Source organism: Eublepharis macularius, chromosome 4 (assembly GCF_028583425.1).
Source record: "Eublepharis macularius isolate TG4126 chromosome 4, MPM_Emac_v1.0, whole genome shotgun sequence".
Taxonomy (NCBI): domain Eukaryota; kingdom Metazoa; phylum Chordata; class Lepidosauria; order Squamata; family Eublepharidae; genus Eublepharis; species Eublepharis macularius.
In genome coordinates this window covers 31,547,493-31,574,459 of record NC_072793.1, presented here as the reverse complement: position 1 = coordinate 31,574,459, position 26,967 = coordinate 31,547,493, and the positions used below count along the sequence as shown (strand labels likewise).

At 43.6% G+C, this 26,967-nt stretch overlaps 1 protein-coding gene across 1 annotated transcript in view; it reads right to left on the bottom strand.

Annotated features, from left to right (window-relative positions):
• Nucleotides 1-4,500: 4,500 nt before the first annotated feature.
• Nucleotides 4,501-26,967, bottom strand: part of OTOP2 (otopetrin 2) — an 86,013-nt gene continuing 63,546 nt past the window's right edge. Inside the window, exons 2-8 of the mRNA XM_054978878.1 lie at nt 24,329-24,520; nt 21,776-22,208; nt 20,242-20,378; nt 16,801-16,859; nt 12,692-12,804; nt 9,955-10,844; nt 4,501-7,127 (exon numbers count right to left, since the gene is read on the bottom strand). Of these exons, the coding sequence (XP_054834853.1) occupies nt 6,957-7,127; nt 9,955-10,844; nt 12,692-12,804; nt 16,801-16,859; nt 20,242-20,378; nt 21,776-22,184 (1,779 nt within the window). The 5' untranslated portion in view covers nt 22,185-22,208; nt 24,329-24,520 and the 3' untranslated portion in view covers nt 4,501-6,956. The remainder of the gene's footprint in view (nt 7,128-9,954; nt 10,845-12,691; nt 12,805-16,800; nt 16,860-20,241; nt 20,379-21,775; nt 22,209-24,328; nt 24,521-26,967) is intronic.

Here is a 26,967-nt window from a genome sequence, read left to right as displayed (position 1 = left end):
TCTGTTCTTGCGCTGACTTCCCTTCAACTTCTGGCAGACCACGAAAACGAAGCTGCTTCTCCATGTGTTTAGTTTCTGCAACTGACATCCTCCCCTTTACCAATCTCATCTCTGTTTGTTGCGTTTCTATTAAATTCTCCATCGCGTCTTCTACTGTTTTGACTCTCTGTTTCGTTCCTTGTAATTCACTGCTAATCGTTTCCACGCCTTTTTTCACTTCTGACAGCTCCGACTTTACTGTCTGTGTAACTTCTTTGACCTCTTTAATAAGCTCCAATTTCGTGTCCCTAAGTTCTTTCATCATGTCTATAAGTTTTTTGTCCAAATTTTCTATTGCCGATTGCCACTCTTTTTTTGACATCGTGGGGCTTGCTTTAGCTCGCTCCCACGAATCTGCTCTCTTCCTCAGCTCCGTGGCGTATAATTAAACGTTTTCCTTTTTTTCAAATGTCCCAATATTTGCCAAAATTAATTTTTTATATCCAAAATGTCGGGCGTCTTTTCTCTATGGTTTCTCTATGTTATTATAATCCAAGATGGCCTACTTCCTCTTCCGCTGAAGCCACGACCCTTCCACTTTCAAAAATGGCGATTCCCCACTTCCTGTCCCTTGGCAAGGGCCGCTTCCCTCCAGCCACTCTATTGTTGTTACGCACTTCCTGTCTCCCGTCTTCCCACAGCAGGTCTCGCGATGGTGTCTTTTTCCCACAGCTCCAAAACCACAGGTATTCAAAACAATAGTCCGATTTTTGTAATAACTTCTTTAAACTTAGTCTCTTTTAAAATACAACTCCTGCCGAGTCTTCACCTCCTTTTTACTAGTCTGTTGCAGTTTAAAAATCTACTTTCTTTCCTCTCTGTTTTTGTCAATCTGTCCCGTTTCAAGAGATAGCGATCTTTACCTTCTCTTCAACTTTCTCGGGTTGTAATCGCTGTTTCGATCTTAAATTCTCCTCTCGACTTCCCTCCCCGATCGAAGCTTGGGTATGTAGGTCTTATGCCAGCCGAATTGGCCCCAAAATTGCCGCAGAGATTATAGCCGACCCGTCGCAAGGTGGGACCTCAAGGATCGGGGGGGGAGACTCCTTGTGTAGAGCCCCCCCTCGTCCGAGATCTAGCTCACCCTAGGGTCTTGAGCGTTCTTTGCCTGCTCCCCGCCTGAGAACAGTCGGCCGCGGGTTATTTTCACCCCTCCGGCCGGTTAAAACGGCAATCCGGTCAGCTCCGCAAATGGAGCTGCGTTAGACCTCCATGAATCCCAAACCGGAAGTCCCGGGAGACGTGATTTTTTTAAAGGGGAATTTGAAATATACATAATACTTTACTACCAAACCTACACTTCTTTTACTCATTTTACAATATAAAATCCATCATTTATAACTTAGCATATAAATATGGCATATTTATAGAATTTAATATTATAAATATCTTCATTTTCTGTAAGAAAATTTGCAATACTCCAGTACTTGAGGAAGAGCTGCAAACTGCTGCACTCTGTTACCATAGAACATGTATCTTTAATTTTTAATTTTTGTCCTCTAAGAGATAGGGAAAAAATAAAGGTAAAGGTTAGACATGGGCATGGTCTGGGAAAAACCCATGGACCATTGGCCTGTGGTCCATCGCATTTCACGGACCATTCATGGACCTGTCCCGGTTCGTGAATCGGTTCATCAGTCCATGGTCTGTCATTTCCGGGGGTCCTGGGACTGCCTTCTTCACACTCAGAGATGCCAAACTCACAGCAGATCTTCAGCAGGCTCTCCTCCTGCCACCCTCCAAATTTGGCCACAATTGCATTTCAGAGGTCCGAGTTACAGACCCCCAAAGCAGCCACCCCCAGGAAATTTTCAGTAGATTGAATAGAAGCCGCAAACGCCAATTGACTTGCATTGGCTTGAAACACCAAAAGGTTGCAATGAAAACATGAGATAGAGTTGGAGAATCTTCCCTTGAGAATGGAATGACGCCCCCTAGACATGGGCTATGACGGTTCCTGGGAGCAGAAAACCTGCTCTGGGACTCGAATGGGGAGGGAGAGAAGCACTCTTTGAGGGGACAGTCAAGGAAGAATATTCTTTTAAAGGACATGAGGACAGAGACAATCTATGAGAGGAGGTTAAATTTGGGGAGAGGGAGTGAATGTTCTGTGCAGAGACAGTAATATCCCTGTACAGGAAAGAACAGAGGCAATCCATGAGGGAAGCTTAATCCTGGGGGGAAGGAGAGTCTCCTTGGGGGAATAGAAATCTCCCCATTGGGCTGGCCGAGGGCAGGCTGGAAGCACCGACTCTGGGAGGGAGAACAATCATCATGAGGAGGCAGACCTGGGCATTGGGAGACTAAAAGACAGAAGGACTCTTGAGGGGGCAGACGTCTTGAGGGAACAGATGTGGAAAGGAGGATGAAAGTGAGGATTGCTTGCATCCAGAGCCTTACTGCAGCTCTGAGACTGGGTTGGGGCAGCGCCCTAGACCACTACCACCCCACAAGCAAATAAGAGGGGGGGGAAATGAAACAGAAGAGCGAGCCCTCAAGGAGCACCAAAAGCTTGCCCCCAGAGCCTTACTGCAGCTCTGAGACTGGGTTGGGGCAGAGCCCTAGCCCACCATACCAAAAACAACTAAGAGGTAGGAAAAAAATCAAACGGAAGAGTGAGCCCTCAGCCAAGGAAAGCTAGTAAGTTTGCACCCAGAGCTTTATTGCAGCACAAGCCCCAAGTCTCCCTCTTGCGACACACAATGCAAAAAAACACCCTCCCCCAACAATCAGTTCCTCACTTGGTAACTGCCAGCTGGAAAGTGAAACTGCAGCTCAGTGATATGTCTTATATACTAAACGCTCACATAGAGCAGAATGGGAGCTCTCTGGTTGGCAGCCAGAGCTGCCTATCAAGGTTTTCAGGGCTAAGATTGGTGTGTTCCAAAGGCAGTAGAAGGTCTGCAGGTGACTCCCCTCTGTTGCCTACGGAACTGATAGCTCGGTGCCGGAATGTTTGCATTCACAGACCAACAGACTGGGCCCTAGACCCCCTTGCCATGGGGACTTAGAGCACGAGAGGGTGCACACAGTGTCAGGTCAAGAGTGTACTGGGGGGACTTGGCAATATCTGGGGGAGTTCTGTGCACTCGCTCAGGGGAAGAGAGTTGAGTCCAGAATGTCTAAGAACTACCACTGAAGTTCCCTTGGTTATCTAACTCCTGAGTTCTGGCTCGGGGAAGGCCAAGGGTGCAACAAGTAAGGAGATGCTGGGGAGGCAGTTGCCCTGGCTCGTTCATTCACACCAGCCGCCCCTCTCCCCTCACCTGCACCCCCCCAATGCTGGCCTCTGCAGTCGAGGATCGCCAGGGGGAAGCAGCCCATGCCTGCCATGGAGGCGGTTGCCTGGAAAGCTGCACTCAACACAGCTGTTTTGGGGGCCTTCCAGCAGCCCATGCTGGGGCTCCGCTCAGACGTTCTCGTCCGGGCTTGTTCTCGTAATTCCCCTGCAATGGTGGCAGCACAACCCCATGTTTGTGTCCCTCCTGCAGAGATTGCGGCCCACCTGTTGACTGCGCCATTTCTTTGCCCTTTGCATGTCTGTCAAGGAGCTGGCACAGCTGTCGGCAGGTGCTGACGGGGTTGTCAGGAGCATGGCAGAGTGGGTGCTCTCAGCGGTGGCCACTGGCCACACCCTGTCAGGCTTGGCTGCCGGTGTCTCTCTCCCACGGAAGTCATTAGGGAGCTGATGAACGGAAACTGCCTACTTCACCTATATGGTTGGCTACTATTAAATACACACAATTCCTGGATACGTTACAATCAACAACCAGCAACTTCAAAGGGCCAGGCTGCCTGATTCACATATTTACAATAGCATTCTATCAACAATTTCCTGGGAGTAAGAAGACCCACTGAATAGATCTGAGTAGCATTCTGAGTAGACCTGCTTAGGATTGCGCTTGGTTTTTTATGGCCCCTGACCTGCAGCAACCTGAAACCTGATTTTTCTTTCTGGGGAACTCAAAAACTTGCACATTCTTGTGTATTATTGGATTGGTCTTCATAAAAATATGACATGACTTGTGTTTCTGCCTTTATAGATTTTACAGCCCTTCTACCCAGCTGTTTCTACTTTAGATTTCTAGTGGAGAATTGCACCCCCTAGTGAAATTCACACCGACATCACAATTTACTACTAGTGAACAGGGCCTGCCAATGAAGATAAAGCATTTCCCAGAAGCGCATTCTTGCTGAGCCACTAGCAAGAACCGTCTATAAATATTATAGCTCTCTTCTCCCGGATTTTCTGCATTCACATCTAATGTTCTAGCCGTTGTGGCATGCTGCTTCTGGTTTTGTGGTTGGACTGCCAGATACTATACCAACTTGGTCCACCTTATCTGATTGCTGATTTTCTTTAGGGGCATAGAATTGTGCCAGTGAGTAAATCCTGTTCAACAAGAGGGTATGAATTTCAAGAGAAGAGAACAAAACCTGCAGGATGATGTGCCATGATTTTCTTTTATTCTTTCATTTGAGATGCTCAAGCTACCATGGGAAACAGTTTTGCAATCTATTGTCATCCCCCCACTCTTGGAATTTTCTAAACAACAAAATGACATTTCTTTCCATTGTACATACAATTTCATAAGAAAAAGCATCCACTAGGAGTGGTAGGGGTGTGATCATTAACTTTCACTTCTCACACCACACAGTCTGTAGAATTTCATTCAGATCTTCCCATGATTTAAACATAGCCCTTGCCGAGCTCTTCCAGATCTTTAAATGCTTTTTAGCCTCTCTCCACTGGAGATGCCACCAGCTATTGCCCAGAATGAACTTGGTGGCCACCTTGTGGTTCTGGTCACAGAATGCACTAGGGACTGTGGAATCCCAGAAGACATATCATGGGTTTGGGAGGGTATACCAAGACTAGAGTTTAATGTGCATGGGCAGAGACTTCCTACATGGTCATAATCCAGTGCTGCCATTCTGCCGTGCCATGTGCAGAAGCTTACATGGTCAGTGAAGCCCCTGAATCTACTACATGCTGTAATAACAGTTTATATTTTGCTATATTCCTTGCTGGAACTGGGACCTTCAAAACTGATACTGGAACAGTTAGAAATTTGGCAGACAACCACAACATATTTTTTTGGAGTGGAGCTGGATGATCCCAACCGTTTTTATCTTCCATCTTAATTTTGCAGCTGTAGTTTCCAACCACAGAACTCCATTATATCTTGCCATAGGATACATTTAAATCATAGCTGCACAGGGCTCTAACTCAACTACCTACAGGTTGACCGTCATCCCAAAATCACTTGAGGTGGAGTGGCCCAAAACACCACAATTCTTTTAAAAGATCAAACCCCTAATCCTTGATTTGTACCCTACCCATTGCATAGCATTTATGAGATAGTATAACAAGACGATCCAACCTAATAATGAAGAGTAGGGTTGCCAGGTTCCCCAATGGGGGCAGGGGATCCCTCGCTTCCACCCTCTGCCCCTAGCTGCCAATCACCCGGCTAGTGGAGGGGGAGGAAGACCCCGGAAAACCTCCCAGGCCAGTGTATGGTGGGCGCGTTCCCCCAGGTGACATCATCTCACCTGCCGGGACAGCACATGTGCTTTGTGTGCATGCAAGAAGATCAGGAAGGTAAGTGCCAGGTTCTCCCCCATTCCTGCGGAGAGGTTAAGGGGACCAGGCCACCCTAATGAAGAGTATCTCGAGACATCAGTGTTGCAAGTTATATTATCCCAAGTTTTGTATTAGCCAAAAAATTGTTGTGTATTTGTGTTTGTGAATACATAAGAGAAGGCTTTTATCTGTGAAGAACAGCTAGGCCTTGTTTGGGCTATCTTATGGGTTAGGGCTGCCCCAGGAGAAAATGAGAGATGGGACCTGGAGCGCTGGCCAGGTGCCAGCCAGTACATGTTCCTTCCCCCCACCAATTTCCTCCCGAGATGTTGGTGGGCAATGAGATGGGTCCTGTGGTGCTAACTACAGACGAGAGAAGATGATGTATTTGCAAAACCTCACACATCATTGGAAAGAGATCCTTCAGAGGTGTTTGAAGGGTTGAGGAGAAAGCTATCCCCATACAACTTCGGAGGTGTAAGTGCCCTCGCATCAGGTAAGGTGTCAACATCCTCTAGTCTCAGCTGCAATTTGAGCATTACCACTGTGCTGAGTTCATTGGTGTCTGCGTTATGGTTCTTTGAGTCAATTTTTTATTGTCATAATGAAAATCAATAAATATTTTTTTTTTTATAAAAATAGGCTCATTTAAAAAAATCATCAAGCTACTTTTAAAAATATATCTTCCATACCCCCTTGATAACAATTATCTATCAGCTTTCACAGTCTACAGGCCCCGATTCAGGACAGAAACTGAGTTCTGCTGAAATCTGTGAGACTTCACGTTTATACTTATGTACACTCAAGAGGATCATGTTCCTGCGTCTTGTGCGAGTCACTGGATTTTGATCTTCCTTAGAAGAAGAGACAAAGGAACTGAACAGGAACATGTGAAGCCATCCGGACTACAGAGGAGTAATGGATGCCCCAGTGGCTTCAATGGTCTTCAACATTTACTCAGTTCTTCTTTCAAGTTGAACTAACTACCCCAGATTGTTTAAACAGAGTCAAAGGGACCCTTAAAGCAATCAAGAATTAGGCCGGCTTCACATCAACATTTTTCAAGAAAAGTCATTGGAGTTGAAGACCCCTTATCAGCTGGATGAAGAAAAGGGGTAACTTGAATAAAACAAAAACACAGAAACAAATAAGCAACAACAGCCCCAAAACAATCTTTTCCTTTTTTTTGTCATGAGTATTATGGAGTAATGCCCACTAATCACTAGGACTTGACACCCCAGTAAATCTCAAATCCCCTCAGTTATTCAGGCTTTCAATCCTGAGAGATGAGAGAAATGTGGGTTCACATAGTAAATTCCTCATCTTCCTCTTAAGACATGACGTAGACCTCCAGCAGGCTGGCCACTGCATGCATCCTGTAGAAGATGCCAAAGGGAAGGCAGATGTCCACAATGGCAGCCCACATAGGGTAGCCATAGAAATTGCGCTCCCGGTCGTTATCAAACTGTGGACGGGCTCCAAAAGCTGGCATGATCCAGAGCTGTTTGGGGGAAAAAGGGAAAAAAGAACACAAGCTCAGCAAGCGGGAAACGATGAGAAAAGCACAATATGATTGTAAAGATTTTTTATGGGAAATAAGTGGGCCCCAATCCACAAAAGTCTTGGTGTGCACTCACATGATACTATCTATATTCACACACCCCAATGTACCAACACGTGTAGCTGAACTCCAGTAAGCTTTAGGCAAACCTGGAACCCAAATGCTCCGATGTGTTTCTACCATCAGAACTTCTTCCTTCTTGAATGTTCCTTGAGTGGCTGTTCTTTTAATCCCCTTTACAAAGTCAAAATTATGCAAAATCCCAATGATTGAATTTGGATTAAATTATTTTAAAAAACAGGCATATGATCTGCTCCTGCACTGAATGCTCTGCTTGCTGCTATCATACCTCTTCATCGTACAGAGGCCTTCACAGTCCACAATCCCCTTTAATGTCCTTTATCTAGTGTGGCTCAGTAAAAAACAATAATGAAAAAAAGCTCTTTAAAGGGTCGAGGGGAGAGGAAATGTGGTGCTTAGTTTCCCCATTTTCACGGTGGTGCTCAGTTTCACCGACTCCCCACGGTGGCTGCAGAGGAGTGTCCAAATGGATGGCTCCACCTGCAGCCACCCCCCAGTTGACCCTCTACTTTGGAGCATAAGAGGTTTACATTTTCTCCAGAGTAAAGGGGGAGAGCCAGGATAGCTACGTTCTAGGTCAAACCACATGAGACAAAATACACTTGAATAACACTTGAATTACACTCAAATACACTCGAGTTACAAAATACAATCGGATTACCCATGTAATTCGAGTGCATTTTGTCTCATGTGGTGAGACCCACATAGATCTGGCACAATGTCATCTCTAGGCTCCCCTTTACTGCAGGGGCTTCCTGCTGTCCAAGCAAGGAAAAATCATCATGTGGAAAAGAGCAAGAGTCCAGTAGCACCGATAAGACTAACAAAATTTGTGGTAGGGCATGAGCTTTTGTGAGCCACAGCTCACTTCTTCAGATACAGCTAGAATGGGAGTCCATCTGTCCTTATATCTTGGAGAGTGGAGTGATTGCAGAAGCTGAACAATAATAGCTGGTGAATGAAAATGGCAGGTGTGACTGAATAGGATAGGGTATGCAGAGTGGTAGTGGGTGTGAAGAAATTAGCATTGTTAGGAGACAGGAAGCCAATATCTCTATTCAATCAGGGCAGCCTCTCACTCATAATGCTTGGGCATTTTTATGCTTTTATAAATTTTCTGAAAGATATTCTCTGAGGTGCAAAGTGTCTAAAGTAGAAAAATAAAACTGGCTTCTCCTCAGATTATATACTAGAGTGCATTCAAACATACATGCAGATCAGCTGCAAATCAACCTCCGCTTCCCCCTCACCTTTACAATGTCAGCCCTGTACACAGGTATACAGGGCAACACAAATACCATGAGAGTGAGTACATTGGACCTATCACCCTCTCGTGACTGAACATGCTAGACCCACTCCATCCCATGCACATTCACCCAGACACATGCACATTGTACATACAAGCTGGACGCCCATAGGCTTTGTGATCAGGGACATGTGATCCCAATGTTCTTCACTACAGAGGGACAGCCAACACACATATAGCCTTTACGTACATACATTCTACTGTGCCCACATATGGCAACTTCACTTCAGAGCCAAGCTACAAGTGAGGAATGACACTTGAATGGCAAGTGAACAGACTCATGTGTATTCCTCCCTGTTCCTCCATGATCAAGTGGAGCGCAAGTGAACAGGGAGGAATACACGTGAGTCTGTTCACTTGCCATTCAAGTGTCGTTCCTCACTTGTAGCTTAGCTCTCAGAGAAGGCAGAGTCAGCATGTGTGTCACAAGTGAGCACCTGGACCTCCTGCAAGCCAGGCAGATGCTCTGCCATTGACCCACAGCCCCTATATGACTTCACATATAAGTACCTCTTTGTTCAAAAAGATTTATTGCCAAATATTATGTATAGTGTTGCATCCTTACAGTGCAGTCCTATGAAATCAATGGCCTTTGAGTGGAGTAATTCTGCACAAGATGGCACTGTTAAGTTGAAGTCCTAAGAATACTTTCTTGGGCATAAGCCTATTGAATCAAATAGGACTTCTTGTAAACCTGCTTTGGATAGCTCCCTTAATCATCAAGTGATACCCAACAGTTAAGAGGTCCGTTCATTTATTCATTCATTCCCACCTTCTGGGGGAAGTAGTTGTGAATTTCCTGTATTGTGCAGGGGGTTGGACTAGATGACCCTAGAGGTACCTTCCAACCGTATGATTCTATGATAGCACACGTATACTCCTCTTCTGCACATTGGCCCTGCACATCAGCATGTTTTGTGTACTAAGTTACATTAAAGAGATCTACTGGTCAGTAATCTAAACACCGAAGCACTAACCTGGCTTATCCTCTTCTTATGTCTGCCTTTTCAAAATGCAGTATGTACATTTATTCAGCTGAATGTATATTCATTCTCTGGGGCCAGGGGAGAGTTAAAGTTTATAAAGTGCTGCAAAACTGCATTAAGAAGAATAGGAAAGGTAGGCTCCATGCACAACGGGAAAGATTCCATTGAAGTTAACACATTCTAGGATGTGAAAATATTTTAGTTCGGTAACACTTTTGAAGCTCTGAATATAACTGAAGCCTTATATATCCTTTCCCCTCTAAGAGGAGTTAAATGCCTCTGCATGCTTTGATGCAAGGTAGTGAAAAAAAGAATACAGGTTATCTTTATAATGGGCCCTTGGCTGAATGATCCAGGGGGCTTAAGCAAGATGCTTTTTGTGTGATGTACTTACAATTATATTACACAGCAGCAGGAACGATGAGATCTCTTTCAGGAATCTCCTCCTCCAGTTCACTTCCTTGGAAAACTTTATGGAATTTATTACTTCAGAAGGTGCTTGAATCGCTATCGTTGGGGATGTGGCAGATGGCAAGGCACTTCCACTGTCAGGGACACGAAGGGATACAGCATTCATATTGACAAACGTGAGCCCGTAGATCTCCTTCTGCTGAGGATCAACTTTGTTTTCCTCTTCTGCAGGCTGCCGATGGAGGCCTTCTATGATAAAAATGTTCTGGAATGTGTGCTGAGCAATCATCAGCAAGGAATAGCTCAAGTTAAGAGCACTGATAGTATCCCTTGACATACTGGCCACTATGGCCACAATAGAGTAATAAGATATAGCATATTGTCCCAAGGCTGCGCCCATCAACAGGGCTACATCCAAAGTCCTAGTTGGATTTTTGTGACGGTCCATGTCTCTCTTGTCAAACCTGTAAACGATGGAGCCCCCAATAGAGGCAAGCGACGTCAGGCCCAGGCAAACAATGTTGAAGATGTAATACATCATGAGTGCCTGCTCCTTTTTCCCGACTGGGTTCTTGTTATTTACCTGAATTTCATAAACAATCAGGACCCCTATCCCAGTCACCAGTACCAAAAGCCCTAGGATGGTGCCCACAAAGAAAGTCTTTTTGAAAAGTTTGAACTTCAGGTGGTGCATAGGGTTTTCATGGTGGTCTATGAGGCGGCCAACATTCTTCCACATAACATAGACCATGGCGGAAGCAAAGAGGCTGTACTCAATGTTGAAGGGATACATCCAAAAATAGCCATCTTGGAAGACACGGCAGAGATTTCCATCGCAGCTACAGCTCTCTGAAGGGCTGCTCCTTATCTCATCTGCAGTGGAGGAAAGAGAATCATGTTGAACTTTCAGCAACCTGCACATTTCTTGACACAAGAGAACGTTGATGAGAAACGTACTCACAACATTTTTGAATGGCATTGAAATGAGGGTTGCTTCTTCTGAATCAACTCTATTCTCTTATACATTTCAGGCCTCTAAGGTTTTTTGAGGGTGTGGAGAATATTTTAGGACCTCATAGGGTTGCCAGCTCCAGATTGCGAAACTCCTGGAGATTTGGAAGTGGGACCTTGGAAACATGGAACTTGGGGAGGGGGAGAACCTCAGCAGGGAATAATGCCCCACAGTCCACCCTCCAAAACAGCCATTTTCTCCACGAGAACTGGTCCTTGTAGTCTGGAGGTTGGCATCCTTAGCTATTTGGCTATTACTAATGAGTTAGAAACTATAGATTTCACCATTATGTTGCCTTACATATTATCTGTTGTTTTAAATATGTCTTCCTGTATCCTACCTGTGCTTTATGTTGTTCAATGTAAGTCCTAGAATTGATTAGGTTCTGTTTCAGCAATTCCTCAACCCCATACTGGATCCTTGCTAATACTATATCTTTGTAAACTTATATTCTTTTACCCCATGACATTGTTTATGGAAATGTTCTTGAAACTGTATGGAAATGCCTGCCCTTGTCCTTGCCACTGATTGTACTAATCTCACACTATGTAATCTGCCCTGAGTCTCAGTGAGAAAGGCGGAATATAAATAAAATAAATAAATAAATAAATAAAGTCCAGGGGAAATATTGGGAGAAGCTACATCTGCAGAAACTCACACACTCTCTTCCCCATCTCTTTATTACAGGGGAAATAGAGAGATGGGACAGGAGAGCCTTCTGCAAAAGCATTCATTTTCCCTGGGACGAAGTAAATCCACTGCTTTAATAACTGGCATTTATTTCTCCCCAGGCTAAGAAAATCCAGAAATGAGAGATTTAAGAGCACGAAGCTGAGGAACATCTACGAACTCCTTAAAAGTATAATCCTGCTTAGGCATGCACACACCTTGAACAGCTATGCAGACATTCTGTTACAGGGCACCTCCCGCTGACAGCTCTGTAGCTAATTAGGATCTATTTGTTTAGACAAACTATTTGCAAAATCCAGGGCAAAATTCAGACTGGCAGCATCAACAAATAAACTAGTGCTTATTCTAGTTTGTCTTTGGGCCTATTTCCTCCAGCTTTAGCAGGAAGCAGCAATGGTTACTGCCAGGGCTTTTTTTCTGGGAAAAGAGGTGGCAGAACTCAGTTGGTTGCCCTTGGAGAAAAAGGTCACATGGCTGGTGGGCCCGCCCCCTGATCTCCAGACAGAGGGGAGTTTAGATTGCTCTCCGCACCGCTCCAGCGGCGCGGAAGGCACTCTAAACTCCCCTCTGTCTGGCGATCAGGGGGCGGGGCCACCAGCCATGTGACCATTTTCAAGAGGTTCCGGAACTCCGTTACCCCGCATTCCCCCTGAAAAAAAGCCCTGGTTACTGCCAGAAAACCAGTGTGTATATTACCCACTCACAGTGCTGGTAAGAAGCATGGTAGTATCAAAGCACACTGCTGAAAATTGTATCAAGGCACACTGCACAGTTGAGCAACAGACCAGAGGAGGAAAAATGGGCTCTCTCCCAGCCTTAAAGATCTTCAAGGAATAAGAAAGATATGGGGCTGATTGAGACTTTCAGCCTCTCTGTGTGGACATTTCCACTGAAATGAGTTCTTGAATAAATTGATCTTTTATATAAGCAAACTTCCATAAAACTGGCTCCCAAGTGAGTGTGGCTATATTAGTTTTTAATGTGATTCTAAATGGATTCTCTTTCATGTGTCACTTACACATTCTGTGTGTGCCATTTGGATTCTTTGTTTGGGCCTTATGCACCGACTCATCTGTTACTGCCGACATCCACACTGCTAAATTGGTGGTCAAGGTGACCATCAAACCACATCTGTAGAAGAGAAAGGAAAATGATGAAATTAAGATAAGGTTGATTACAAAGCAAACTATATTGGTCAACATCACAGGGCTCTTTTTCAGATTACCAAAACAATGTAAGATCTTCAAGTATAAAGATAAAGAAAGCATAAGTTATTCGGCTTGCATTTTCATTTTGTAGAATGCACTTCTGCCACCAGAAGGGATAATTTTGACTAATTCTGCCCCTGGGGAAAGGCAGGGAATGAAGGTAGAGAGAGGAAATCTACCGTCACGTAGACATAGTAAACGGCTGTGTTTAGCAGATCACACACTATATAGGCAGAACAACTAAACTAGCTTTATATGAGTATATGTAGTTATGGATTTAATATTGTGGAATAAGGGATAATCTGTAATATAATGCTTCTCTACTATAATGCTTTACCTTTCTAGAACTGAATCCAAATAGTCAGCAGATCTTGAATTTCTAAAATCTCATTTCTGTGATGATTTGATTTAATTCTACTGACAGTTACATCTGAACTGGCAAATGGTAGTTTGTCCTGCAAACCAGGATTCCAAATCAGGTTTAAGTTACTTTAAAGTCGTTTGGAAACCTGGTTTGCAGGAGAAGCACAAACAACTCTCTTGGCGAATGTGAATGGAGGAGGGAACGGAGAGTCATGTTTGCAGAAGTAAACTTGAAGCCTTTAGGGTTTGTTCCTGTAGTAGAATGTATAATGGAAGCCCAGAGTGCTCCCATCTTTTGGAACATCTTTTTAAATGGCCTACTGTGATCCTTTGGCCAAATACTTTCTGGATAAAATTTGTCATATGCATTCCGACAGAGAGCCAAGCTACAAGTGACGAATGACACTTGCCTGGCAAGTGGAGAGCAAGTGGAGCGCAAGTGAATGGCAAGTGAACAGGGAAGAATACACGTGAGTATGTTCACTTGCCAGGCAAGTGTCATTCGTCACTTGTAGCTTGGCTCTTAGACTCTACATTAGCAGTAGTAGATTGGATGGTCTCAGGTTACTGATTTGTCCGGTTGTGTGGGATACCTTTCAGTTTGTCCATTCTGAATACATGGACAGGATTCGAGGAAGTTTGAGACCTACTACCTGCTTGTATGACCCTTGCTCTTCCCAGCTGCTTAAATCAGTGAGGGGGATGCTGGCAGACTGGGTCCAGGGACAGTAAATGCCTCCCTGAGACAGGGGGTGGTTGCCCCTGCCCTGAAGCAGGCAATGTGCACCCACTCCTAAAGTAACTTACTCTAGACCCAGGAGAGTTGGATAACTACTGCCCACTCTCAAATGTATCATTCCTGAGCAAGATGACTGAACAAGTGGTGGCCGGGAAACTTCAGGGATTCCTGAACAAAGCAGATTGTTTGGATCCATTCCACTCTGTTTTCAGGCCTGGCCATGGGACTGAAATGCCCTTGGTTGTCCTAATGGATGGCATATACAGGGAGATGCAGACGTTACTTCTTCTGGGCCTCTCCATGGCTCTTGATACCATTGATCATGGTATACTTCTGGACTGCCTTTTGGGATTGGGATTGGAAGGCACTGTATTGCAGTTTCGGGAGGTCTCAGGGTGTGGTACTGGGGGACTGTCGCTCCACCCTTTGGCCTCTTGCCTATGGGGTTCCACAAGATGCTAGTTTATCCCCCAAGTTTTTTAAAATCTCTGTAAAGCAGCTGGGAGAAGTCATGTGGAGATTTGGGCTGTGTTGTCACCAATATGAGGTGATGCTTTGCTTTTTCTCACACTTCCAGCAGATCCCAGACAGGCTGTGAAAACCATGAAGAGGTGCCTGGAGGCTGTTTTGGAATGGATGAGGGCTGACAAACTGAAACTTAATCCAGAAAAAGACAGAGACACTACTGGTGGGAGAAAGATTTGATCCATAAATGGGGATATCTCTGGATAGGGTTGCATTCTGCCTAAAGAAGCATTGTAGCTTGGGGGTACTGCTGGACCTGGGTCTCATGTTAGATAAACAGGTGGCAGCAGTAACTCTGGCTGATGAGCCAGCTGCATCCCTTCCTGGGCAGGAAAGTTCTTGCTACTGTGGTACATGCCCTGATAACATCCAGATTATATTACTGTAATGCACTCTATGTGGGGCTGCCCTTGAAGACTGTCCAGAAGTTGAAATTGGTACAGAATGCTATGGCCAGAGTATTGACTGGAGTGGGTCATAAGGACCATATCATTCCAGTCTTGTTCCATTTGCACTGGCTCCCAATTTGCTCTGGGCCCCATTCAAGGTGTTGGTATTGACCTTTAAAATCCTATACGGCTTGGGGCTAGCCTACTTTAAGGACTGCCTTCTCACGTATGAACCTACCCATCAACTCAAGTCATCTTCTGGTGCTTTGCTTTGTGCGCCCCTGCCATCTGAGGCTAGACAGATGGCAACCTGAGAAAGGGCCTTTTTGGTTGTGGCACCAAAACTTTGGAACTTTCTTCCCAGGGACAGTCACCTTTCTCCTTCTGTTACTTTCCACCAGCAGGTGAAGACTTGTTCATTTGGTGTACCCCCAGTAACCTCTTATTGGCTTTCCTCCCTGGCTGTGTGTGTATATGTCTATATTTTTACTGTATTTATTACTGTATCTATATGTTTTTAAAATGTAATTTTAATATTTTAATGATCTGTTGTTTGCTCCTTGGGGATACTGCTTTTAGGTGGAATGATGGCATATAAATATTTTAAATAAAACAAAGAAAAATATATGTTGCAGTTCATGTTTTGATGTCATTGGAGACATTCTATTGAGAAGGAAAGTGATTTTAATAACAACATTCAATTTATATACCACCTTTCAGGACAACTTAATGCCCACTCAGAGCAGTTTACAAAGTATGTTATTATTATCCCCACAGCAACAAACACCCTGTGAGGTGGGTGGGGCTGAGAGAGCTCCAGAGAGCCATGACTAGCCCAAGGTCACCCAGCTGGCTTCAAGCGGAGAAGTGGGGAATCAAACCCAGTTCTCCAGATTAGAGTCCCGCGCTCTTAACCACTACACCAAACTGGTATATAGGCTGAAACCAAGAACATTATCTTTTCTTAACGGATTGTTTATTCTTGCCTAGTGGGTTTCTGCTATTCTATTATTTGATCATCAAAACGAAATATTTAAGTGAAGGTTGATTTTTTTTTAGCATTGCAACTGTCAAAAGTTTTTTTAAAAAATGTTTATGATTTGCTTCGGAATCTGCTGAACTGCTGCACTACATTATTAAAGTATGCTTTCTGGGTACAAAGGCTAATGGGCCAATACAGCTACCTTCATTTTATGTCTATTTGGACAAATTAAAAAGAAAATGCTTCAGATAATTTCCCTCGTAGTCCATGCACGTCAATATGATTAAGAACAGTGTTTATATACGCACTGGCTTGGGCTAGTAAAGCAGAAGCGTAGTAAATTATTTTCTGTGAATGGCTTGTTTTTCTCTATTTAATTTTTATCCTCCCTTTCCTCCATGAAGCTCGTCATAGCATGTATGGCGGCCTCCCCATTTATCCTCACAACAACAAACCTGTGAAGTAGGCTAGGCTGAGAGTATGTACTCATTTATTTAGAATATATCTCTGGTGCCTTTTCAGAGTTCTGTTCAAGGCCGCTTATAATTAAAAACCACAGTATTACCACCCTAAAAAAACCTGCCCCAGGGTTACCGGGCGAGCTTCCGTGGCAGAGTGGGGCTTCAAAGTTGGGTGCCCCAGATCCTAGAACATACCACCTCACCACCTCTTTCCCTTATTGTATACCTTGCATAGAATGAACTCAAAATAATGGATGTGTGGATGAGAGGAAGGAAAAGTTAAAATCCTTATAATACGATCTTCCAGTATTGTAATAATTGCAATTCAGTACTGCTGATATTGCAGCAGATATTAGACTGAGATTTGGATTTGGTTCCTCTTCAGCTGGGCAAAATCAGGCAAAATGGAAGAAAAGTACAGAAAGACTTCCCGTGGTGGTGGTGGTCTCTCGATACTCACCGGGTAACATCCAGGTGCACGTGTACACAGTCTTTGGCAGAAACCCAGAGAAAGTAAGTCTAGAGAAAAACAGAATATTATTGTATAATCTTGTTATAAGAGGGAAGGGAAAAATAATCGCAGAGATTTATATGATGTTGCTTACTGACCATTGGAAATTAAGTTTTTCAGTTCTGTAAAACTCTGGCCGTTTTCACACTACTAACCTGCTTCCGTAACGTTGTGCAACGTTGCGCAAAAACAGCGGAAGATAGCGTCTTCTCGCAAGAGTTTTGCGCAACATTGTGCAAAACTCTCGCGAGAAGATGCTATCTTCCGCGGTTTTTGCACAATGTTGTGGAAGCAGGTTAGTAGTGTGAAAACGGCCTCTATGTGCTGTTTCCTTTGATATGAATAAAAGAAATTTGAAACTAATATATTAAAAATGTCCTTTGGTGCTTTTCTCAAGAAACGTGAAATGAATTAATGGAAGGATAACAGAAGAGAGGCAAGGGGGGGGGGAAGAATTTTGAGGCAATTTCCGCTCTTTCATCCAGTTCACAGTTGGAAATACTTATTCTCCTTCAACTGAAACATTTTGGCAGGCAAACCTTATTGAGGTCTCAAAAGCCTGGCAGGTTTTCCTAGAAGACATCTTGTATCTCCCAGATACAGATTCTACAGATACATTTTTCATCTAGAAGTAGCTCTGTTCCCAGATGTTACATCTAAATCTCTTTTGCAGAACAGTATTGGGTGAAATTCCCCCCCAAATGTTTACTGTACAGCTGATAAAACAATAATATCAGTTTTCCATTGCAGCAAACAAACTAGAAGGCATTTTTAAAAGATAGTTTTCAGAGGCACAATGATTAAAATGCACATCAAAATGTAAATGTTAAGGTTAGGAATACACTTAATAAAGGATTGTCATAACTTTTCTGATTTTTTAAAAAACATTCAACTATCTTTGGAAGGAGAAAACCAAATCTTCTAAGGGCCAAGCTACACATGACGAATGACACTTGAACGGCAAGTGGATTGAGTGGAGGGCAAGTGGGCAGGGAGAAATACACTTGCTGTTCAAGTGTCATTCGTCATGTGTAGCTTGGCCCTGAGATATGTAAATAAAACTCTGTTGCATATGTGAAAAAGTAGAAACATAGTTTTTGAATGGACCAAAACATAAAAAAACCCTTTGAGATAACAAATGTGAGAATAATTTCGACTTTTCATGCATAGTGAGACCCCGTTTGGCTTCCTTCCCACCCATAAGCCACAGCATAGCTTCAGCTCACCTGTGCCTATTCCTTGCTTATGTGCCTGGTGCCTGGGTGCAACTGTAGGACCATCAGAGGTAATGCTTTCAAAGTACGATTCCAGTGAAGAGCAATCCCACCACCAGGATCTAATTCTTAGCTAGCTGCCTGTACAACTAATTTCTAAAGTTGTGTATAGTTGAATATATTACACACTGATGTAATCTATGCACATTTTAAGAGAGCTGTTTCCCTTTTTATTCCTGGCAGACCACATTCTTTTTTTATCTGCATATAAGAATGTTTCTTTAGCTGAGTGTTCATGTATCAGTAGAGGGATATGAACCATAGATTTTACTATGTGTTACTGTTTGATATCTGTTGCTTTTTATATGATCTTACTAGGTAGTTTTAGGTTGTTTTGTGTTGTTTAATGTATCATTCATCCACTGCTAATGTAGATCAAGCAGAGTTGAATCTACTTTTATAGTAACTTTTGTTTCCATGCTACAGGGTTTTTTTACAACCAATATTGGTCTTGAAGTTCTCTTTAATTGTACTGAATGCTCAGAAGTTAGTCCACATAAATTGGGAAAACAGGAACCATAGTGAGATTCAGTGGTTAGAATGTCAGCTATTGATCTGGAAGGACCCAAATTTAAATCCTCTGACTGTCACAAATTTTCATTGGGCTAGTCATAAACTTTTAGCAACCTACCACACAGGGGCCGTTTCCATACAAAGGGACAGCCCACTCACCGAACGCTGGCGGCTTTTCTCACTCACTCTGCACATCTCTGATTTCAAAGCAGAAGCAGGCTGTTTGGCTTCTGTTTTTTCAGCACCTTTTCTGAGAACAATTTCCCACACTTTCCTGCACCTCCGAAAAGATGCCGAAAAAATGGAAGCCAAACAGCTTGCCACCGCTTTGAAATCGGAGACGGGTGTAGTGAGTGAGAAAAGTGTTTGGTGAGTGTACCATCCCTTTAAGAGTGTGTGGAAACGGCCAGGGTTTCTGTGAAGATAAAATGAGGAAGAGACAACCAGATACACCATTCCATGTTCTTTGGAGAAAGAGTGGAGTAAAAAATGTGCTAGGCAGATAAAAAGCTAACTGTAACTGGCTATGATCAAGCGCCTATAGACCATGACCCTGAAGGGCTACAGCGTGATGGACCTCATCAGTGCTGGGTATTTCTGTACTGATCTAGAATTCTCCAGGACCACAAGACTTTCCAAGTCCAAATGCAGTGCCAAAAACAAGAGCAGAGGATTGCAGTAACTACCTAAGGACCAAACTAGACATGATGGTGCCCTTGTATCTGGGGACACCCACCTGCTCTGAGGAGGCCCCCACTATTTTAAAGTGATTTAAGGATGCTGTGAGGGCCCAATCCTGCGGTGCAGTGGGTTGAGGTGCTCTTGTCCCCCCCCCCCGCACATTTTCAAGTGCCAAACAATCTGCTGGGGGTGGGGACAGCCATTCTGGCAACTGATAAGGTGTGTGTGTGGGGGGGGAGGGGGTAAACAATCAGCCCACCATGAATGCAGACCTGATTCTCACAGCATTTTAAAATCACTTTAAAATGGTGGCTGCATCCCTGTGGTGGACATGAGAATGCTGTCACATCTAGTTTGGCCCAAAGTCTGGAAGCTGAGGCCAAATGAAAGAGAAAGGGGTAATCTTAGAAAGTGATTGGATCTCTTCTTAACAGACATGGCCCTTCTGATTCGGAATGAGGACAGATACAGTCCAGGAGCTCAAAGGACCAGCATCAATCTGATCTTCTTCTTCATCTCAGCTAAAAAGGTTTGGTGCGTGTGTGTTTCCACTAAGAAATACGGAACCCAGGTCTCCAGCTATAGTGGGAGATCAAACGGTATCTTCTTTCTTTGCCTGCTGGCATCTAGAGGAGGAAATGGGGCAGTGTACCTGCACTGTGCTGGTGCATTTATGTCACTTCTAGTAAAAAAAAAAAGTGGTAAAACTATGGAGTTTTTGCAAAATGCTACAGCATCCACTGTGTCACTTCTAGAAGTGATGTAAGCACACCGGGATCCATCCTCATCTCCACTGTGGGACTGCTGGCTATGGCCTGGCAACCAAGAAGCCAAAGCGAGGTCAGAAGAACTCCCTGTTGAATACCATTACCCCACAGATTGTTCCTTATATGCCTAGAACAACGAGGAGATCCACACTCACCTGCACGATTACAAATATAGCCTGCACAATTGGATAGATTATTTTGATGGCTGTCAGACACTGAGAGAAACTGGAATAATATCCCGTCTTAAATATATCCATCACCAGTGTGAGGACTGCAAACAAGACCAAACCTCCTGTTTTTGAAAGAAAAGTAATTACATCCTATGGCAAAATGCTCATTCCAGTCTCCAATAGTCACTATTTTTCTATTTATATGCAACATAAAATGTTAAAATTTTTAATAATAAATATAATATTCGATTTATATACCACCCTTAGGACAACTCAATGCCATACTCAGAGTGGTTTACAAAGTGTGTTGTTATTATCCTCACGACAATCACCCTGTGAGGTGGGTGTAGCTGAGAGAGCTGTATATAACATAACAATAAAGGCATTTCTCACCTATACTTACACTAGTTTAATTTCAAGTGCAGCCCAAATTTGAGAATTAATTGCATGGATCCACCTCCATCTCAGAGAAATGGAGTACAGCATTCCACAATCCTGTCTCAAGCATTTTTGGAATCCAATCTCAATTTTGGATTTTCTGAAAATGGAGCTTCAGTAGCCTCATCATGGGTTATATGCTCCGAGTTCAATGCTTTTGGGAAGCTGTATTTTTCCCCCTGCATCATGATATTTTTGTGTGCATCAGGTGGTTCTCCCAGCTTTCCCCCAATATTTCTCAAACCTGCTTTGCTCTGATGTTTTGAGAAAGAATGAAGCCTGGATGGCTGCTATGTGGGTGAGAAAATTCAGATTTTCTGGCCCGCATGGCAGCCATTTTCCCTGTTCCTGTGGCAGACATTTCCTTTCCATGCCACTTGCAGGCTCTTAATTCTCAAGAGGCCGAATTTTGTGGCTCACACTAAATTTTGTTCTTGTGAAATGCAACTGGAAAATTCTGACCTACAACCTCATTCTTCTTCCAAAGGCCACATTCATTTTATCCTTACAAAAACTCTGTGGGTCACTTCAGGCTGAGAAAATAGTAAAGAGTCCAGCAGCACCTTTAAGACTAACCAACTTTATTGTAGCAGAAGCTTTCAAGTACCACAGCTCTCTTCGTCAGAGAGTCATTCAGTGGCCCAAGGACACAAAGAAAGCTTCACAGCCCAAGCAGGACTTCAAGCCCAAGGATCCCTAATCCTATCCTTCTGACACTCCATTTACTATTCCACAGTAACTCTGAGAGCCAAGCTACAAGTGACGCCTGACACTTGTCAGCTTCCCTCAAGTTTTGATGGGAAATGTAGGCGTCCTGGTTTTCCATTACAGCTGCAAGATCAGGATGCCTACATTTCCCATCAAAACTTGAGGTAAGCTGACAAGTGTTCAACCTGTGTAAGGCGTCACTTATAGCTTGGCTCTCATACAGCTCTATAAAAAGAAGGCCTTGAGGTGTGTCTGTCTATCAAGAAGTGATTTTCTTGAAATGTCTCTTTTTCATATGTTTATCTTATGTGAACAGCTAATTGGCCATCTTGCCCTTTGCCCCTCCCATCAACCCACAGAACTAGTTCCTTACCTCTTAGCCAAATGGGTCCCGCATGGGCATCCTTGCAGAGGATGGCATCTCGATGTCTGGCAGTGCGGATGAGGTAGAAGAGCATCCAGATAATGGCTATCAGCATCACAATGGTGAGCATGAAAAAGACATCATAGTCGTGCAGTTTTATATCGTGGAAAGCCCCACCGCTGACCAAGGTGCAGGACAACAGCATCAAATTGATGGCCAGCAGAACAGAGAAGACACGCCCCCCTTTCTTCCAGATTTCCTTGGGGGTGTGTGTCAAGCCAGGTGGGAACTTATGATGGCCAAGAGAAGCGAGCTGCTCTGGTCCCAAGCTGTTCTTGTCGTCCCTATGACCGGAGCCCATGACTGAATCGTCACATCCAATTTCGTTGTCTTTCCAAATGGACACCCCGGTCATCATTTAACAGACACTGATATGTTACTCCTGGTGTAAAAAAAATGAAACAAAATGAACAAAGGATACCACCAGGAGAAAGTGTTTAATGCCAGTGACTCAGGTATTGTTCATACGGTGGAGACTGAAGTGAAAGGAGTGATTATATGAGGCAGACAAAGTAGTAATCAGAATCTTTAAAAAGTTGGGCTTCGAGCTGGGCTTCAGTACTTTTGACATTTTCTATCGAAAATTGGTTTGCTCACCATTTCTCAGGCTATTCTTTTGATGAAATGAGCTTTGATGTTTCCTAGCTGGGTCTTTTAGCATTTTTTGATGAAATCAATACAAGGGCTGATTCCACACACATTGGATGATGCACTTTCAATGCACTTTATCAATCGTTTGAGGTGGATTTTTTGTTCTGCACACAAAAAATCCGTTCCAAATGATCTATAAAGAGGATTGGAAGTGCATTATACAACATGTGCAGAATCACTCAAAGTACTGGCCATCACATATAAAGCCCTTCATGGCTTTGGACCATCATATCTGCAAGATCACCTGTCCTTTGCAGTTTGATGAGTTTCACTCATCTGAGCAGGGCCTTCTGCAGGCACCACCCTGCAAATGGGCAAGACCAACAACTTCCCGTACATGTGCAGCCTCGGTTGTGACCTCCACTTTGTGGAATAGCCCTACCCGAGCAAGTCAAGAAGCCTCCCACACTTCTGTTCTTTTGTAAGCTATATAAAGCTGAATTGTTCAGCATGGCATTTTTATAAAGGTATTTGGGCTACATTATAATGGAATGGTTCAAGAAGATGTTTTTATAAAGGGAAAAGGACTGTGGACTATCTCACCGGATGTTATACATTATCTATTTGCTGTATTATCCTGCTCTCAGTACATGGTTTTCGACTTTTGTAATACTATTTTCAGCACTGTTTGACATACCACATCTAAAAATTTTTGCTAGTTTTAAATTTTTGTAATCCTAGTACGACGGCATTGCTTATTAGATGTCTCCTCCTATTTTACACAGTGTAATCTGTCTTGAGTCTCAGTGAGAAAGGCAGACTATAAACAAAGAAAGATTGTTGTTTCCCATAGCTGGCTATAAGAGAGTAAGCATAGAAATAATAAACCACCTTGGGCACTAAATATGGTGGACAGGCGGCATACATACATACATACATACATACATACATACATACATACATACATACATACATACATACATACATACATACATACATACATACATACATACATACATACAAACAAACAAACAAAGCACCAACATCTTCATACACAGCTGTATACTGAGCCAGTTTAAATCCAATCTCTTAATTTAAAAACATTTCAGCCATTTCATTGACAGGTTCATTTTAGAGTAACTCCTTAGTAATGCCTTTTCTTGAGGGATGTGCTTTGTTTAGGTTCAGTTCTTAAAGCTGTACCCGGCCCGCCCACCTCACAGGCATTGCCAAGCCCTAACTCAGCTTCATCAGTATCTCTCAGACAGCTGTTGACACTGTCCCCAATCATCTGGGATTGTCTTTCAAATCCAAAGGCGGTCACAGTCCAATCCTTATGTCACCTACCAAGTCCAATGTGGCTCACCAGCCATGTGCAGCAACTCAAAAATGTGCTCTGCAAGCCTCCAGGTTTTATTACGTGTGTGAGACAGCAAAGCAAAACAAAAATAACAAAACCCAGCATCCGTGTAGGCGTGTGTTTTGTCAACAGGTAATATGAGTGGAGTAGGTCATAGGTTATGTAGTTATTCTCTAAAACTTGCACACTAAATCCCAGGCAAACAAACATGTTGAGATATCTCCCAATCACTTCTATCTTTGGCTGGACCTACTTCTGGTCTGAATCCCATCTTTAGGTCCTCGCTCTGTGAGATGAGCATTCTGCTAGCATCAATGCGCGCTCTTACATTAAGAAGGCAAAGATCAGTCAAGAGAATAACCCCAAAAGAGACACAACATACTTGGTGGTAATATTCTGCACTCCATACACTTCTCAACCATTTCATTTCCTCTCCCAAGTTCCCAAGAAAATCCACTTTAATCCAATTTGGTTCTTTATTAATCAGCATCTTTCCCTACAACTAGACATGTTTATCATGTAGACAGAAGTACAAAGACCATTCCACCAACCTGCTTTCGGCCAGCAAGCTGAGACTCCGTCCTCACCAATGCGTTTGCACGAGCTTCCTCTTTCTCCAGCTCACAACGGCCAGGGAATTTATATCTGTCCGGATGCCTCCGTGATTTACACCAGTGGTGGGGCTGACAGTGTTGCTTCATAAACTTCTCAGTAAAGCTGACATAATCCATTTTGTATATGAGCTGGTTTTAGGGAAGAAGAGAAGGCAAGAGAGATAGGATCAAGGACTCTTGATAACAAACAGGGGAAGAAGGTAGGACAATATCATAGGCCCACCTAAAGCAGTAGAACAAGGACATTACTTCCTGCTCAGGGCTGACAGGTGGGTTTGAAATACAGTCTCCATAATGTTCTGTTCCCCCAGGATATATGCTTTGTATCTTAGAGCTGCATTACAGGCAGCAATCAACAAGTGCAGCTTTGACTGTGGGCCAAACTACAAGTGACGAATGACACAGGTTGAACACTTGTCAGCTTCCCTCAAGTTTTGGTGGGAAATGTAGGCTGCTTGGCGGAATGTTGGACAAGTGACAGTTGAAAAGTCCATTGGACAGCAGTCGGAGAGCCAAGCTGCAAGACCAGGATGCCTACATTTCCCATCAAAACTTGAGGGAAGCTGACAAATGTCCAACCTGTGTTATTTGTCACTTGTAGCCTGGCCCACTGTGTCTGCTCCATGCAAAGAGAAGGCTTCTCCTTTGTTTCTATATGTTAGATAGCTATTAGGCACAGAATGTCTCCTCATAAAAATGTATCAGTCAGATTTGAGTATCCATCCACTCCAGAAATCCCCACGTCCCTATGACTTCCTATGGAGCTGCCCACCCTAGCACCTGGAATACCAATGAGTGCCCCAGACTGAGCTAATAATTTTTTTCAGGTACCCCTTTTTCAAGTTAACAACTTTCCCTCACATTTCTCCAGCTGGCCCACAAGCACAAGAAGACAACATTAGCAATAATCTAAGCACCCCCAAAAGCCCTCTGAAAAAGAACCATCTTCACCTGGCATCAGAAAACTAGCTGAGTGAACTAGGGTTGTCAACTCTGTGTTGGGAAATTCCTGGTGATGGGTGGGTGGGGGGATGCCTGGAAAAGGCAGGATTTGGAGACAGGAGGGACCTCAGTGAGGTATAATGCCATAGAGTCCACCATCCAAAGCAACCATTTTCTCTGGAGGATCTGATTTCTGTAGCCTGGAGGTCAGTTATAATTTTGAGAGATCTCCAGGCTCCACCTGGAGGCTGGCAGCCATAGAGTGACCCCTTCCTAGATGTTAGCCTGTAAGGGGTCACCGATATTCTGTTTTATTTTGCCTAGAAGGCGCATTCCAGTACCTTATTGCCACTGTAGACAGGGCCCGGTGCCATGTATCCATGAAGACTGAAATTAGAACAGGGTTCCGTCCTGAGGAAGATCTTTTAGTAGAAGAAGGGATCCTGGGCCCAGACTGATGAGCCAAAACAATGCCATCATCTGTCTTTTACATTTTTATCTCACTCTTTCTTCAAGGAACTCAGGATGGCTTATATAGACCTCCCTTCTCCACTGTTTCCTCAGAACAACTCTGTTCGGAGTTTATGCTGAGAGATGGTGACTTGCTCAACGTTAAACAGTGAGTTGAGTGTACACTCAATTAGTTTCATGGCTGAGCGGGGATTCAAAATGAGGTCCTCCTAGCCCAATACTCTAATGTGCAGTAGTAGTCTAGCACACTGACACTATTATTATACTGTAGACATGGAGCAATGGCAATGAGTTGTTGTGAGGCATTTATCTTTTTAAAATGGCAGGAAAACTCACTACGGTCTATTAAACTCAAGTCTGTAATATGCTGTAATTAATTCACAGCATTCATACTCTTGCACTCAAGCAATTAATCTACTGTAGCTGGACAAAAAGAAAAGCCTGATGCAGGGCTGTGTGTGAACTTCATTCTCTGAGCGACAGATGGCACCAAAGGACCACATATTCCGTAGAGAATGGCAGTGGAGGGGGAAGGGGGGAAACGGGGGATGCTCAAGTGAAAGATTCTCCACCCGTTCTCCCACTGTGGATACACATGCACTGCTAGGGAGACGGAGTACACTTGAATATAAGACCATACAGAAAGGAAGTCACTTGGGTGTCCCCATGTAAGATGTCTTGTGTAGAGACAATGTAGATGTTAAGACCTATTCACTCATTGCATTTTAAAGGAACATATAAAATATTAAAGTGTTTACATTAAAATGTAAAGTATGAATGCATCACACAAATTTGGAAGTGCATGCATCATCAAAGGACTATCTTCAGAGAGCCAGGACGGGTTGTGCCTCAATTCATGGCAAACCCAGGTTTGTTGCGGTGTAATATGTGAACCGATCCTGGGGGCAGGGGGAGCACTTCACGCACAACAGGTTTTTAAAAAATGCATATAACTACTATAAGGGGGGAAATGTATGCCAGTGTATATTCTTGCATCAACTTTGGCAGGTAATCACTTGGAAGCTGTGATCGATCGCAGATTCTCAAGAACTATATATCTGTATACACTATACTAACAACTACACATCTGAAATTGCAGCCCGATGCAGATGTCTGCCCAACTTGTATAGTTTCTGACCCACATCACATTGCAGATGCAGGCT